The following is a 16,818-nucleotide window of genomic DNA, read 5'->3' on the forward strand; positions in this document are numbered from 1 at the left end:
ATACACGTACAATATACGTACCCACGTTCTCGTGCTAAAAAAATGTCAGCTTTTGTCAAACAGAGTACGTAATTTAACGCAGTCGCGAGCACAAGTGTGTTCGTTAGCGAGGAATAATTTTGGACGCTGACGCGCGTTTTCGCGTTTTGAAACAATGGCGCGTCGCGCAGTTCCGGCCTGCCGGCCGCCATGGGAGCCAGCTGCCCCAGGATCGGCTCTCGGCTCGTGACGTAAGGGGCCGCGACGGGGACCGGCCAATCGGCGGGACGGACCGCGCGCGACGGCCGCGACGCGTGCCGGGCGGCGGGCGGTCGCCGCGCGCGCCACCGGTACCGGGGTGGTCATTTCCGTTTTCGATTCCGACGTCATCCAACTCCGAAAGCCCGTGTGTTTTGTGTTTCTTTGGGGCCACGATGATTATCGCTAATTTAACGTAAGTACGCGGCACGTCGCGCTGGCTCGCCCGGACCGTCCGGACGTGTTCGCGCGGCCCCCGGGAACCCGCACGGCCGCACGTCCCGCGTGCTCCGTGACGCTTTACGATCAGCCGCGCGCGACCGATACTCCGTGTCCGTGTCGACCACGGCCAGGACGACCGCTCCGATTCGTCTGTTTGGTGTTTGGTCTCTGTTTACCGGTCGTCTGTCGCGCCCCTCGCGTTTCCGTCACGTTTCCGTCGCTCCCGATTCGGCATTTTCGTTCGACATATTAACACGAACGGTCCCCGTCCCCGGGGCTGGGTCCATCCCACCATCATGGGGGACCGGTCCTCTCGCGTGCTCGCGAGAGAGGCCAGCCGGCGCGGAGCGGCGTGAACGCGTGAACGCGTCAACATCAATCTCCCGACTCCCGACAGTCCCGACAGTCCCGACGTGCGCGTCAACAAAGTAAATGGCGCGGGCGCCCCGGGCCCCGGCTCCGACCGCTCCCTCGAACGTCCGACGCGACGCTTTCTTCGCTGTTCTTCGCCCTTCCGCACGGCCGGTCCACGGGACACGGCCACACGGGGAACGGGGACACAGATGATAGAGATAGAAATTTCTCGCTTGCTATTGTCATTTCGTTGAGAAGGAGTGGGAAAGAACGAGGCAGGACGTGGAGAGGGGAAGAGGGACGTACGTTACGAGGCAGCGAGTCTTGCGAGCCAAATAAATTATGTCGCTTGATTTCTCCCTCTTTTTATTTATTTATTAGTACTTGTAAAATGTAAAATCAGGAATGTTAAGCAAATGGAGTTGTCGTTGTCTAACAGCTGACCGTGATAGAGCTCGTTTGGTCACGGTCGAGACTGTATGGACTCTGGACAATCAAATCTATTAGAAACAGATTTTTCCAAGCATCTGCTACAAATCTTGTCGACAGAATATTAACAAGAAATATAACAAAATCTCAAATCTGTTAACGGAAGATGATACGTGCTCCGTGCTCCGTGCTCCGTGCTCGAGTGCGACAACTGAGCAGAGTTTGCTGTTTCGTAATATTATATTTAAATAGATTAATACCATCTTGATGGTTACAAAACGATGTATAGAGCGTAGACTTTGCTCGGTTGCCGCTGACAAACTGCTACGAGACTGCTGACTGCCAATACTTTGCTCACTGAGAACGCGTGTAACATCGACAACCTCTTTACCAACTTTCTATTGATATCGCTTCTGAGAATATCGTACCACGTCTTTTCTTTTGCAGATTGAAACTTTTGAACGTGGAATTAGGTTTCTTCATGTCTTAAAACATTTCAAAAACATACCGACCATAAAAGAGCAAACATTGTGCTGGTCTTAAGACAGAAAAATAAGCAACCTATAAAGATAGTTAAAAAGCTATTGTGTACATAAAGAAAAACTGAAGCAAACTTAACGTGACTCGTGACTGGAGTATACACGTCGGAAATATTAAAAACATGGGCATTCAAGACTTGCAAACTTTCCTGGCCAGCACGTGCGTACGTGGGGGATCTATACCTGTAGACTTGTTGAAAATAGCGCGTATGGTCGCTCAAAAATCACAGCGCACGCGTGTGATTAAAGGACAGCAGCTGCATAATTTCGGTAAATTGAGACTGGTTCTCGACGGAGAATGTTGCTTGGATCGATTGTACGGTGGATTTTTCTCAGGTAAATAATAAAATAACATGCTTTGCAAAATTCTTATTCTTGAATTCTTACGAAGAACATTCAGTTTAAATATTAATAATATTATTACTAAAAATACAGATTGGGCTTGTGGTGGACAATGGAACCGTATGCTTCAATTTCTTGCTGTTCTTATACAAGCAATGGAAATGTCGGGTTTGGAGGTAGCTGTATTCTTCAATGGATGTTTCGAACCTCTTCGGAGAGCAGATTGGGTGCAACATCAGTTGCAAGTACGCGCTAAAGTTAACAATGTAAGTTCGTTGCACAGTTAACGTGACGTACATTTTCAAATCACGTGTATGTGGACAGCACGTCAAATTTATCAAGTCTTTTTAAAATATTAAGGTCTTGAAACATATAACAACGAAAGGTACGCCGCCACCGAAAATCTGGTGGACTCCTCCTGTATGTTTAAGGACCAGTTTACGTATGGCTCTCAGGCATCTGAATGTCACAGTTGTAAGTTGACAAATATCTGTCTTTGTTTTTTTTTTTTTTATCATATCTTTGCATTTGCAGTTGAAATATTAATTAAAACGTGGTAGAGTAGTGTACGTTGCGTACAATAATTTTAAAAATCTATAAAACGTTACCTAATCCAACATTATTACTATTTTAACAGTTGAGTAGCATGGACGACCATCACCAAGAAGTCATTGCTTATTGTCGTGAGAATACGTACAATGGACTGATAGCTGATGATGCGGAATACGCTGCATTCGATCCTCCACGTTATTTCTCATCCGAACAATTAAAACTTACGTACAAGGTACGGTATTTTTCAGTACGAAAAATAATGTATTTTGTGTGATAATTTACAGCGTCCAACGACGTCTATATATATATATATATATATACATATGTATATATATTTTTTTTATTATAGGGTTCTCTCGATACAAAAGAATATATGCTTTCTGAACTCACTAAAGCTCTCAACATACCATCTGACAGACTGTGCATATTGGCAGCTTTACTTGGAAATTACATATTGACCGAAAACGACTTGGCCGATTTTTACAAAAATAACAATATTAGCACCAACGTGCTGAATAAGACAAGCGTTGAACAAATGATTAAAATAATTGCGACGTTTGTCAAGGAACTTCCATCTGCAGAATTGGACGTGGTCTCGCAAAAGGTGTTTGGTTCCGTCTCCGATCCAAGATGTTCAAAATTGAGACAATCTGTTCAATACTATTTAAACGGAACAAAAGAGGGATTTTTGCATTATAAGCCTGTGAAACCGACAAAAAGTGAGTGCTTTTTAATATTAACGTCCAATATATTTCAAACGTGGGATATACTATTGGAGAATATTTTCTATTCATAAACATTGTTTTACACAAAGAAAGTAAACGTTTTAGCTTTTAAAATAGAATTCTAAAAACTGAACATAGAAGTAGATGGTACGTGCATATATATCTATATATTGTTAGCTTTAGTTTTAATGAAGTTTATATTGAAAATAAGTATTAAAAAACTGATTTTTTTCAGTCCACAAACTGGATTCCAAACCGAGCACACAGACTCACGCAAACTTATCCGACATACCATCAGGTTCGGAAGGTGATTCTACGTTGGAGACGTCGAGATTTGCCTCTGAAACTTTGGAAAGCGAACGTGAAAGTTTGAACGCGTACAAACAGGCAACGGCTAATGCAAAGACGGCGCCGCAAATTGTGATCGATCCACCTGGTATTCAAGGTCACGGAGATGTCGATGCCATACGTACAGAGGAAGAGCAAAGTATGTCGGTTTAAAAAAAGAAAAAAAAATTCGACGGCTTTTGTCTATGATTTATTAATATTCCATTTTAAATGTCTGGAATTTTTTAAGCAGGCGACGGACATGTCATCAATGGTACTCACAATCTCTTGATAAGCTCGTCAAGTTCGAGTAGTAGCTCCTCGGCGACATCGCCATCTCATGCGACAGCCGCATCTGCGAGACAACCGGAGAACGCGACTAGTATTCCTACTACATCACCAGAAGTTATGCGTACCGCCTCGGAACGTCATCAGAAGGGGCTTATGTCACCGTACATCTATCAAATTCTCATCGCTGGTGAAATCAAATTACCGGTTCTTCTAGAAGACGAGAATCACCGTGAATTTCCTTCTATTCATGTGATTTATAGACCAATTCGACAAATGGTGTACGCAATTCTTTTTAATCTCCATCACCGGATGTATCTAGCTACGAAAAGTAAAGAAAAAGGTGGTAAGTACGATGTTGGTTTTACAACGTATGGAGATTCGCGCGTCTTTTTGTATTAAATTTTTATTTTGCAAATTCATTCAAACAGATAGTGAACAGGTTGAGATACCGGATGTAATAATAAAAGAGTGGGTATGGTCCAAGTCCAATCCATATCAGACTCCTGAATTAGTGAAAGCAGAGCAGATTGGCTGGGGCGTGCCTACGATTCAACGTTTGTGGTTTGGGTAAGTGGTTTTATATCGATTAAATTAGATATACATAATACGATTGTGGATTAATTATAGAATTAATTAACTTTCTGTAGACTCGCATAAGTTTTATAAACTGACAAAGTTTCCTGTTCTTCAGCACAGTCATAGATGATAAGCGGCGGAGACTTAGGGGTTTCCTGACTTGTATGAGATCAGACACGCCTCTCATGCTAAATACTTCATACGTACCGCAACATCTACTGGTCATGGCCTGTGTTTTAAGGTAAACATCAAATGTGCTTATTTCGGTCGCTTTTACCAAAATTTTCTTTTTGAAACTAATGTTGGAATTACGTTGATTAACAAATGTTTTTTTCACGTGTTCTTTTCGTAGATACATTATGTCTTTTTCTGACAAAATAAAAATCTTGCGCCGTCAGGAGTTAGACGCTTTCATTGCGCAAGCCTTTTCACCCGAGCTTATGAATGCTCAGTATTTGCAGGATTTGCAGGTAAAATAAACATATCGTACAATTTTTTTACACTACAGCAGTATTGGTTCAGGCAGTGTTTGAATAGGCTGACATTTAATATGTCATCTGTATACAGCTTCCATTAGTGACATCACGCGGTGTACAACTGGCTACTTTATTCATGGCTGGTGTCGAGACCGCATTGTTAGCGAACGATGCTTGTGGCGCGCCGATTCCATGGTTAATGTGCTGTCCTTGGCTTTACTTTGACGGAAAATTGTTCCATCATACGTTGGCTCGTGCTACTATCGCCAAAAACTTATTGGAATTATGCAGCGGTCATATCGACCGCGTTGTAAAGGTCGAGAGGATGAGAAAAGCTATACTTGAGGGAATTAACGTTGTGTTTGCACGACCACCTTTACCTGTCACACCAGGTATATCATATTTTTCTCAGCCATGCATGTTTTCTCCTTCTTTATTTATCCGTCTCTACGTAGGACGTAGTTTTTCGAAACTCTTGACTCTTTACGTTCTCTTATTAATCTCTTCTCTCATAATAATAATACGTATTATTATTGGGGCGCTATAGTCTTTGAGTCTTGGCCTTCTGAATTAAAATCCGAAGGTTTCTTTTCCTCAACAGTTAGGTTACTAACAAATTAAAAGATTGTTAGATTCACACCCAACTTCTATCTTGGAGGATCATTACAAATTTAAAATCCGTATGATAATAGTATGTGAAATGAGAAATCAAATTCGAAACTTTCACGTACACGTACCACGTTCACCACTCTCACACAGAGTAACGCGCGGTATCTCTTATCTCTTATAAACCGAGTTAAATATATAAAGTGAGAGTCGGGATTGAATCTCAAGACCTGACGCGTACAAATCGATGTGGAGTACGGCCCCCAGCCATTACGTGAAAAGAAAAAAGTGAAAAAGAGAAAAAGAATTAATATAACAACTTGTATAGATATAGGGCCGATATCACAGTCTCCGCGTAACGTGATCCTCCGATTAAACTCACTCTGCATCTCTTTCTAACTGTTTCCCTAGAAAGAGACGAAGAGTGAGTTTACGCGGAGAATCACGTTACGCGGGGACTGTGATATCGGCCCTACGTGGTACAGTTTATTTGATAGGTAAAACACGTTCGAGTTATACGTACCCTTCGCCGATGTTTTTTTTCTCTTCATTAAGAACTCTTCCAGTTTCCTTAGCATCCTATGATCTTTTATAATAGGATGTTTTCGGATGGAAGTAGAACAAAGGCAGCTAATGTTGCTTCGTGAGGTTCATCAATATAACCCTACGAATCTCAAAACTGCGATAAAATATCCCGATAACGTGATGCACGTGATACATTTTTTTATATGAAACAAACGTGCTGTACATAAGAAAATATATTTGTTATATGCACGCAGATTAATATGTAACAAAAAGTAATGCTACGCGTATTAAGAACTACGAATCTCTTTGTAACAAAACGTACTCTTACGTAACATTTTCTTCTTTGTCCATAATATATAATTTTTATCCTCTCGTTTACGTGACATTTATAATAATCTTACTTATTATTATCACAGGTATTCGTGTATCAGTTCCCTCCAATATTTTGCCTGCTAGCTGTACCATTAATGACGGGTTAATGCGCGGTCGTGGCAGTGGCACGTTACCGCAACGCGGTTTAATGCGTCGTCCAATCCCTTCGCGTGGTGGTCAACTGGAAATCGCTGGTGTCGTAGTTGGTCAATGGGGCCCGAATTATGGACAGCCTGGTCGACTTCCGCAACCCTTGCAGGGGCACCCACGTGGGCGAATTCCACCGCAGGTAAGATATAACAACATATTTCAATAGGGTATGTGTCGTGCACGTTCATAACGATGGCTCGATATCGTTGCGTGTATATGGAGTAAGAAGCACACGATGACGATATTCTGGACAGATTTTAGGGGAACGTTCGAGATATTGAGTAGTCCGCTTTCACTATTTAACGTCGCTGGCGTGATCGGATAATACGTGCATTTAGGAGGGACATCACGTAAATCAATTTAATGCAGAGTTACTTGCTTATATAGTTTTTATATAGTTTTTATATGTAGACATTCGACACATCATGGAAATAAATCGACGTATGTATTTGAGAATGTATATTTTAAGCGGAGGATAGATACGTTATCCTCGTTATGCGGCTTTATACGTGTTGCTTTATTAGAATGAAAAAAAGAACGTATTTTGACATTTATATTTACATAATGTTTTTTTTGTAGATTGCGATTTTGTATTATCGCATGTTTTTTTATATGTAATATGGACACTGTTAAAATAAAGGTTTCTATATATATTTTAATTCAGAGTATTATAACTGGTGTTCCTTTATATATATATTCTTTTTAGGTAATACATATATTATCTCTTTTCGAGGTAGTCTTTCAATAAAACAAAGCATGTATTTCTGAAGCATGTAGGTATTTAAATAACTAAACGATGTAATAAAATCATATAAACGTGCATATACAGTTATATATAAAATATTGTAGATAAAAACATTACTTATCTATTTTTAAAAATTACGTGTCTTTTCGAGAACGATACGTATAACACTATATATTCTTTTTTTGCCTCGTATTCTTATACCTAATAGATAATTCAAGTTATATACACGTGTGTATTTGTAATTTACGTATTCAACGTATATCGTTATATCGTAACTTTTATCGATATAGAAATATGATTTTACACATATATACCATTATTAAAAACTAAAATTAATATTTGTGAGGACGTTAACAAGGTAAAAGTACGCGCGCGTGTGTATGAGTCGTTTTTCGTTTTTTGGAAAATCTTAAGACAAATATTACTTGAATAAAAAAATGCTGAATCTAATATAAAATAATGAATTTTGGTCATACGTATTGATAAAAAGTAAGTTGTTTCGACTCTTCTGCAGCGTGTTCTCATAAGACGTTAACTTTTGAAATATGACATTCCACGTTACTTCAGATTAATTTACCTTTTCTGCATTTGACGTGGATTTAGTTTGCGTTATTTCTTGTCAAAATATAAATAACTTTGACGATTTCTTGAGGATACTATATAAGACACATGTTATACGTCTGTCTAATTTTATTTACGTGAGAAAAAGATAAATTTACATAAATATATATTTTAAAATGTAATTTAAAATGAGAAATAATATAAATTAGACGAGACATGTAACCATTTTAAAAACCTGTAGTATGTATTATGATTTAAATATATCGGACTATATTAAACGTCGCCGTCAGACGTTGGAACATACCATAGCGTGCTTAAGTGGGAAATGAACATTTTGGGCTTTTTTTTATACAACTCGAAAAATGAAGTTTAAACGATCTGTGTTCATATAACACTTTCTTGTTTTGAATTTCTAGGTTTTCCTTCTGAAACATTGACCTAGAAATCATTCTTAGAGTATATTATAGTATTTTATTTAGACAATGACGTTTATATGTATTATAATTAAGATAACGTGTGTGTTGTAGGTAACTTCTATTGGTGGACTTAAATACGGTCTTCCTCGTGGATTTAATCCGATAAGCCGACCGACGTTTCAAACACGCGGGGCTACCCGTGCTCCGATCGCTGGACGTGGCAAAAAGACTCAAATGAAGGTAAAAATATCTTGTAGGTAAACGAGAAAAATATCGGCGGTGATGAAAACACGAAATCGAATTTGGAATCCTTACCGGAGAACTTAAACCGATAACGTTTTTGCGTGTTGAATAAAGTTGAACACAATGAAATAACACGCATAGCTAATCTGACATACATTCACAAATAAACGTAATTTAAACTATAAATATTTCTGAAATTTTTGTAGGCGTATAAGACGAGAAAAATATCTAGCGCGAGTACGTAGCTTGGAAATTTTATTTTTTGCTTACCGAGAGATTGTTCTTATCATTGAGATGCTCCGGGTCTTATGCACTACGACTCTTCTGCTCGTCTGCGTATTTCTTAATGTACGCTTTTACGAAAATGTGAAATATTACATTTTACAAGAGAACATATATATCTAAAAAATATGTGCTTCTTATTATCTTATTATCTTATATTTTATCTATATTGCAGTATATTTAAATCTCATCGAAATCGAGAGAAAGGATACGTTGATATGTTTTCTAGTAATATATAGAAATTTTAAATATATTTTTATTAATTATTTAGGTGTCTAGCAAAAAGAAAACTACTATTAAGAAGACCAAGGAAACTGAGAAGAAAGACAGCAAGGGGCGTGGTATCACTGTTGATGGAATTACTGCGTATAAGTGAGTGTTTGAAGCTTTCCTTTATCCTAAAGTACATCGCCACATGTACTTCATAATCAAATATTTCGTGATCTTTGCGGCACAAGAAAATCTTTGGCTTTATCATGCTCATTTTATAAAGAACTTGTCTCTTTCTCTTTGATAATATATTTTTAATCAATTTAATTTTTATTTAACAAAATACGTGTATAGATTATATAGATTTAATATAACGACTTGTATACGTGTATACTTTGTTTTCAGTGAAACTCAAACCGACAACGCTCGTGCACTACTGACAAAAGACGCACTGCCAGTACCAGGTCAGTTTGATGATGCAGTAGAGAATGGTAAAGGCATGGAAAAGGGACAAGGCGACGCACCGCTCGTTACTGCGGTTGCCACGGAAAATTAGATATAAAAGAAAAACTTCTCGAAAAATGACTGTACGCCCAAATAATGACTCAAGACTGTTAACAATCTACTTATATATTCTGAGCACGTGTGCACCAGTAACATTTAAATATCGATTTTCGAACGTGTTACACAAAAGTTTTTGTTACGTCTTACGTACAAAATTTAATATTATTAAATTAAATTAATTATTAATTTAGATCAAAATTTTTTGGCTGATACTTTTCGGGGAAATCTGTATATTATCCGCAGATTATACGGCTTATCAAAAACGTTATTCCAACTAGACTTGATCAAATACTCTGTTACCATTTGATATCAGACAATGTAGAGCAGATTTATAATCGGTAACAGTTATCATGACTTGGAATTATATGAAATTTATTTGCACGTATCTGGCTTTTTTTTTTAATTAAAACTAATATAGAAGTTTAATACATTAATAAGAAATTAATGTAAAATATATTGAAGAAAACAGTTTTTTATCTTTAAAACATTGATAGCTATTTAAAAACTCTGTCTCTGTCTCTAAATGTTACATGCACACGAGCTCTAAAGCTCTGATGGGTCCAAAATATTGATCTAATAATAGGCGACAAGAAATCTTTACTTACGGTGTCTCGATAGCACGCGGCACGATGTAAAGATTTTACCCGTTATTGACGTATGCGATATATGATGTCCTCACTGCCAAACGTACCACTCTGTATAAGATAGAAAGACAAAAAATCGTGCTTGTGCTAAAAAAAATGCGAGCGAGCTAACCTTGCTCGGCGTACCATGGAATGGAACTCGACTGATTAGTGTATGCGTGCGCTAATTTTACTACTCAGAACAAATCGTCTCAGCTGCTATAAGTATTTAATTCTTAAGAAGTGTGATTATTTTTTTTACATGAAAATATATATTTTCCGGTATTATATGAAATGCTCGCTACGATGTATCTCAGTGCGTCGATCTGATCGACAAGGGAAGTAGTCTGATATACACATGGACACACATATATATACGCCATATTACACATGATAGCGCATACGTGATTTTTGTAGATAAAAACGATGTCAGACGGGACACTGAGATAGTCCGTAGCACATGGAGACTGATGCTTTTCATATAGGTAAAATATATATTTATATATATACATATATTATTTAGATTAGAGTTCTCATGCATATATATTATACGTAAGTTGTGCCTGTGTAAAGCGTGTAAATGTATTGTACCTGAGTACGAGTGCATGAGAGAAAATTGTGCATGATTAGAGCGTGTGCACGTACAAGAATGAATGAGAGAGAAAGAGGAAAAAGGAGAACGAGAGTAAGAGTAAGAATGAGAGCGAGTGAAAGCGAGAGCGAGAGAGAGAGAGAGAGAGAGAGAGAGAGAGAGAGAGAGAGAGAGAGGAGGCGAGAGTGAGAAAGAAAGAGAGAGAGAGAGAGAGAGAGAGCGCCACGATAATGATGTACATAAACGTGGCAATACATCGTTATTATATCGTTATAAACACGTATAAATACGGATATATTTACCGTATGTATATGTGTGTACGTGATCTAGATCATATATTTATTTGCGTTGGAGACGTGTGCGAACGGGTTTCTCGAATGGAATTTAAGGTTTAGATACGATACTGTTTCTATCTAACAACAGACTTGAGGCTTATCATAAGGGTGTCTAATATAAGAGATTGTTGAGAAGTAATCCTTATAATATGCCTCATGTTGTTTAGAAAATATGCTACACTACGGTGCATATATGGTATACGTTGTTAGTTCTAAAACCATTAGAAACATTTAGTTTATTAAGTTTATATTAACACTATATTATAATATATAACAACATATTATATATATAAAAATTAATTTTATATGATAAACAAGTTTATATTTGTGACGGAAATTGAATGATACACGTTTCATATTATAAATATATAATATTATCATATTATATATAATATTTATATTATAATACGTGTATAATATGAGATGTATATATCAAATCAATTTCGACATTTTAGTTTGATGAAAATTGACATAACACATAAAATGTCACAAATTGGTTGTTAAATAAAATATTTAAAGAAAGAATTAATTTTATTACGTTTAAAAAAGAAAACGAGCTTCTGGGCGCACGTCTAGTGTAGCATATTTCGAAAAACATTTTTCGTTTAATTGTACATATAAACAGTTGCTTTATAAGTGACGTAGTGTGCGTGATATATACTGTATATATACAGAATCCAGATGCGTTGATGTTTCGTACGCATCGGAATAGGAGATGATTATGTTAAAAATATGCTATTTATGTGTAGAATAGTCTAAAAGACTTTCTACCAAAGATCATCGGAGTTTAAAAGAGATAAAACGAGGGTTCTTTTATCAATAGAAATGATATATAACAGCGAAATAACAAGACAGCACGACAGAACACGATTATTAAAATAAGTAACAAAGACGAGGCAGACACATGTCTAAGACGTGTGTACGAAGGTGATTAAAGCGAGTAAAAAGAGAAAACCATTTATTGAGATAATATAATGAGATATGATGATAAGATAAAATGTTATATTTTTGTAGATTTGTTATTGCGTAAAATGCATTAGGACAATGAGAACCTTAATATAATTTGAGTAAAGTGACAGTTGACGAGTCTGAGAATAGTTAAAGGAGCAACATCATTCTGTGAGAAAGAGACGGAGAGAGAGAGAGAGAGAGAGAGAGAGAGAGGGGAGGGGTGAAGAAAGACAGACGAAAGTGCTTTAAATGGCATGTTAAGAAAATGACATCCGCGGATAAATTTGCCGAAAAGAAGAAAAAACGAATCCCATGTTCTCCTACATTTCCAAAGCTCTCAGTTTCCTGAGTTGCATGTAGGAACAGGAAAGAAAAAAAAAGATATGTAACGTATATATGAATAACAGAGAAATGAATTATAACATAATATAATGTCAGGTTCGATGTGCGCGCAGAGTATAAGTGGAAATACGTCGACTGTTTTATACGCGATGCATATGCGAAGTAATCAACGTTTGCTTAACACGTATTTGTCTCGACGAGCGTCTGTAAATCATACGTTTCACGGATAAATGTAATATGATTTTTGTAATCATTCGAGTCTCATAACACGTGCGATTAGCGTACGAACGCTTACGATTACTTTGCAAGGTACGTTGCAATGCACTAAATATCGATCGCCGATACGATGTTCCTTTCTAAAGGTAAATTTCGAGACGTGACAAAGCCGCGTTCGTTTCGAACGCGTACACACATGTTGCACACATAAATACATATAACACGTACTAGAAGCCGACCTTCTTGAATCTGACGAAATACGACGTTGAGAGTAAAACGCCACTTTACGCTTTTACGTAAAGATAGATGATTTTCTTTCTGAGAAATCGAACTCTTATTGATATAATACCGGATATAAAACAAATAAAGACATAAATAACGAACGTATGCAACGTGAACAGTTGCCGCTGCTACTGATACGAGTATGCAACAATAATAATAACGTGAAATAATTTAATGTAAACGCGAAGCGTAATGCAAAAGCCGAAAAAACGAAAAAAAAGAAAAAGAGAATTCACATTTGAACATACAACAGAAAGCAGAAATGTTGAAAACAAGGAAACTCGCATAAAGCATTAACGACGTGTAAAAAACAGGCGCGCAAGCCGCCTGCTTTTTGTTGAACGAAGTAGAAAAGTGGGGCCCACGAAAGTCGTCTATGATAATACCGTAACATACCGTTAAAAGTTATAAATAATCTATCGTATTTATGAAGTAACAATCTATAATGATCTTTGAAACATTGTGTGTTGTGAACAGATACGTAATAACAGGAAAACAAATTTATTGTATACACCAAGTAAATACTAAATTCTCGATAATCTTGCTGGAATGACAAAACGACTGTCGTGTAACGAAGAAACGGTTGATTGAATCGCGCGGACGTCATTTTAGATCGACGTGTCGCGCGCGTTAATATACGAGACGTCGTTGCGAAATATAACGCGCTCGATTTTTCCAAAGGAAACGGCTACGTCTCATTTCGTTTCGACGCTACTTTTCTAGCACGGAGTATTAAACGATGTACCGCCGAGTATAGGATTCACGTTACGTAACACTTGCAAACATGTATTCACAAACAGTTGAATCCTTTATTCAGAAGAAAAAGTCCCGCTTTCTTACACATCTCTATATAAGTTACCGTCCTCTTTCTTTTATACCTTATAGTGCCTTAGGTTGCCCCGCGAGAATCTTGAAAGAAAAAAGATTGATGTTTAATTTCAATAACTTGTTTTAAATGGTAGTTGAGGTTGAGGGGAGGAAAAAGGAAGAAGAAAAAAAAACGTGTATTATATATTACGTTTCGCGTATTCTTTAGATGTGTACGCGACGAGAGAGAGACGGGCATCGTGTCACATATATGTATACCCGCGTGTTTTTCCTTATCTTTTAACTTCTAACCGCCGTAGCCTATACCGAGTAGAATCGATTTTTTCATAGCGATCCGACGTTATAAGCATACGAACGAAAGAGAGGGGCCAGCTTCCGGGTTGCGCCTTCGACACTCTAAAATTTTAAGTTTCCTCCTTAACGTAGCTTTGCTTATATACGTAATATGAGATATAAACTAAAGTAACGAGATAGAGCGAACGCGCAAGTAATAATGTAATAAAGTAAAAAGATTAAAAAAAGAAAAAAAGATATCGATGTAGATGAAGAAAAAAAACGCACGTGGGCCCCGAGACACACACCTTATAATATTCTTATTAAATATTACATAACGTATAATACTACGCTATTATTTTTCATAGGGGAGGAAAAGATTACCCGCATACGCGCGATAACATGTGTATATTTGATAATCATTAGTACGTTTGTTTTCTCCGTTTTCTTTTCTTTTCTTTTCTTTTTTTTTTTTACTTTCTCTTATATCCGAAGAAAGGAAAAATGTAACGACGCGAAAGCGCATGGGATATATTAATTATATATATATAAAGATGAACGAAATATACGCCTATTACACATTTATGTGGATGTATCTGTGTGAGAGAAGAGAAACGCCCTTTCAAGCTTTTCAACTTGAGGCACGTGCACCGTGTTTCGGAATAGTCGCCTGTCGCTCGAGTTTCCGGTTTTACGAAGGGGAAAGAAGGTTGGGAGAGGAAGAGGGCGGATGATCGTTCGTTGATCCGAAAGAACTGTACATGCGCTCAGCTGTTATTGATAATTATATAATTTGACTTGGATGGGTCGGTCAGCGGTGGCGATCACGATCTGTGAATTCGTTTCGAATCACACCTTTTTCTGAAGCACCATTCCAGTGCCCCCCGACCGATGTGCTATTATCGGATAGAATCTATCAAGTAGAATGAGAAGCCTTTTTTTTCGCACGAAGAAGAAAATTATATTTGTAGCACGTCGCGTGCCGTGATATAATCGATTAACCCGCGAGGGAGATCGCCACGTCGTACGTAGCCGATCCATTCGCGGTCCTCGCATTTAATATAAACGCAGCTGTATTGATGTATTCTTGTTGGATTATTAATACCATTGTAAACGATTTACTGTTGTAACATATATCCACGTCATGTCTGGTGTCGAGCAGAGCTGATTCTGATGCTTTCGCTAGTTCGAGACGAGTCGAGGGATCGCGCGCGTAAATTTCCGAGTAACTCTATATTATTCGTACGACTTCCGTGATCCTGGGAGGGTTGTTGCACGATTTGGGAAAAAAAAGGAAGCCAAGAGGGGAAAAGAGAACAAAGAGAATCAGTGCTGACGAGAACACGAGGCAGAACCGAAAAAAGAAAAGATTATCGTAACTCTAAAGACACATTTAATCTACTTTTAAAAACTGATACATATTTGGAGAGTAGCAGGTAAAATAATTAATATAAATGTAGTGGCAACTCTATATAATATTACTGCAAAGAGAGAGAGAGAGAAAAAAAAGATATGTACGAATGATTATTCAAAGTATAAAATGCGAAACGCACTCTTAATGGATGTTATAACGATTTAGAAACTACTTAAATTGCATTATTGATACTCGCTGTAAATCTGACTTTTGGAGCGCAAGTGCTCTGCGCTCTTCTCGTGCCTCGCGAGCCATCGCATCGACTAACGTGCGGAAATTTTCCCGGGAGAGAAAGCGAGAGCAGAGCACGTGATCCAATTGGCAGATAAATTCAAGTTTCCTCCTTTTTTTCAAGAGCATAATATTTAACCCTTTATTTATCTTCTACGAACGCAACCTCTCACAACACACATACACACGCGAAATTAGAATATTTAAAGTTTTGTAGAGTCCTCCGCGTTCAGTTTATAAAGTAGCCCTGCGCGGCATGTTGTGCAGCTTTTGTAAAAGATAACAAACTTTCAATCGAGTCCTGTAAGAAAGCTCTTAGCACGAGTAGGGAGGAGAGAGAGAGAGAGAGAGAGAGAGAGAGAGAGAGAGAGAGAGAGAGGGAGGGGAGGGAGAGGAAGGAGGCGAGAGATTCGGATATGGTTGGCTGGTATTTTCGAAAGTTTAATGATTTATTGAAAACGTGTTGTCATGTCTTAAATACAATTAAAAGAATATGAAAAAATTATATCCTGAGCGAGTACTTTGCTTCCTGAGAGCGTACGTCCTCCTATATTATTGCAACTACAGATTATCCGCTTACAATGCTCCATCGCGCGATGTTGATACGAATAATATAATTTCTTTTGAAATCTTCGTTTGATTCTTTTCGATGTGAGGAAGAATCCTTTTTGACCCAGTTCTGTCGCTCCTCCAGAATTCAACTGTCCTTTTTTTTCATTTGTAAATAGTTTATGTTCTATAGTTATATATCACGCGTACGTTCTTTCGGAACATATGTCATATATTTCTTTTTTTAATTATCTAATTATATTTATCCCGTCTTGTATGATATATCATTCGAGTGTTTGAAATTCACAAATTCTTTCTCCTTCAATTCATATAATTTTTCATTACGCATTTGTTTTGCAGCACATATTCTATGTCTGTGTTTCACTTTACGTGTTCAATGAGATGAATATTGAGGACAACGTCACAACGTGTTCCTTA

General features: G+C 37.6%; 1 protein-coding gene across 3 annotated transcripts; it reads left to right on the top strand.

Annotated features, from left to right (window-relative positions):
- The first annotated feature begins 340 nt into the window (after positions 1-340).
- On the top strand, positions 341-16,336 carry LOC112454919 (constitutive coactivator of PPAR-gamma-like protein 1 homolog). 3 transcript variants are annotated; one of them, XM_025016559.1, is made up of 16 exons: positions 341-433; positions 1,690-2,117; positions 2,217-2,389; positions 2,484-2,597; positions 2,761-2,907; positions 3,025-3,394; positions 3,636-3,887; positions 3,978-4,361; positions 4,447-4,585; positions 4,710-4,835; positions 4,947-5,064; positions 5,162-5,462; positions 6,618-6,862; positions 8,557-8,685; positions 9,242-9,342; positions 9,586-16,336. In XM_025016559.1, the coding sequence occupies exons 2-16, from the start codon at positions 1,904-1,906 to the stop codon at positions 9,734-9,736; spliced, it is 2,964 nt and encodes a 987-aa protein (XP_024872327.1). In that variant the 5' UTR covers positions 341-433; positions 1,690-1,903; the 3' UTR covers positions 9,737-16,336. The 3 variants fall into 3 exon arrangements, with proteins under 3 accessions (XP_024872327.1, XP_024872328.1, XP_024872329.1); XM_025016560.1 differs by having other exon boundaries at positions 3,981-4,361; XM_025016561.1 differs by lacking the exons at positions 8,557-8,685; positions 9,242-9,342; positions 9,586-16,336 and adding an exon at positions 6,978-7,364.
- The last annotated feature ends 482 nt before the right edge of the window (positions 16,337-16,818 follow it).

This window comes from Temnothorax curvispinosus, unplaced genomic scaffold (genome assembly GCF_003070985.1).
Source record: "Temnothorax curvispinosus isolate PA1 unplaced genomic scaffold, ASM307098v1 QBEX01005549.1, whole genome shotgun sequence".
NCBI classification, from domain to species: domain Eukaryota; kingdom Metazoa; phylum Arthropoda; class Insecta; order Hymenoptera; family Formicidae; genus Temnothorax; species Temnothorax curvispinosus.

Coding starts and splice junctions, on each gene's coding strand:
- LOC112454919 (XM_025016559.1), top strand. CDS start 1,904: ATGGGCATTCAAGACTTGCAAACTTTCCTGGCCAGCACGTGCGTACGT. Junction 2,118..2,216: donor GTACGGTGGATTTTTCTCAG/GTAAATAATAAA, acceptor CTAAAAATACAG/ATTGGGCTTGTGGTGGACAA. Junction 2,908..3,024: donor AATTAAAACTTACGTACAAG/GTACGGTATTTT, acceptor TTTTTATTATAG/GGTTCTCTCGATACAAAAGA.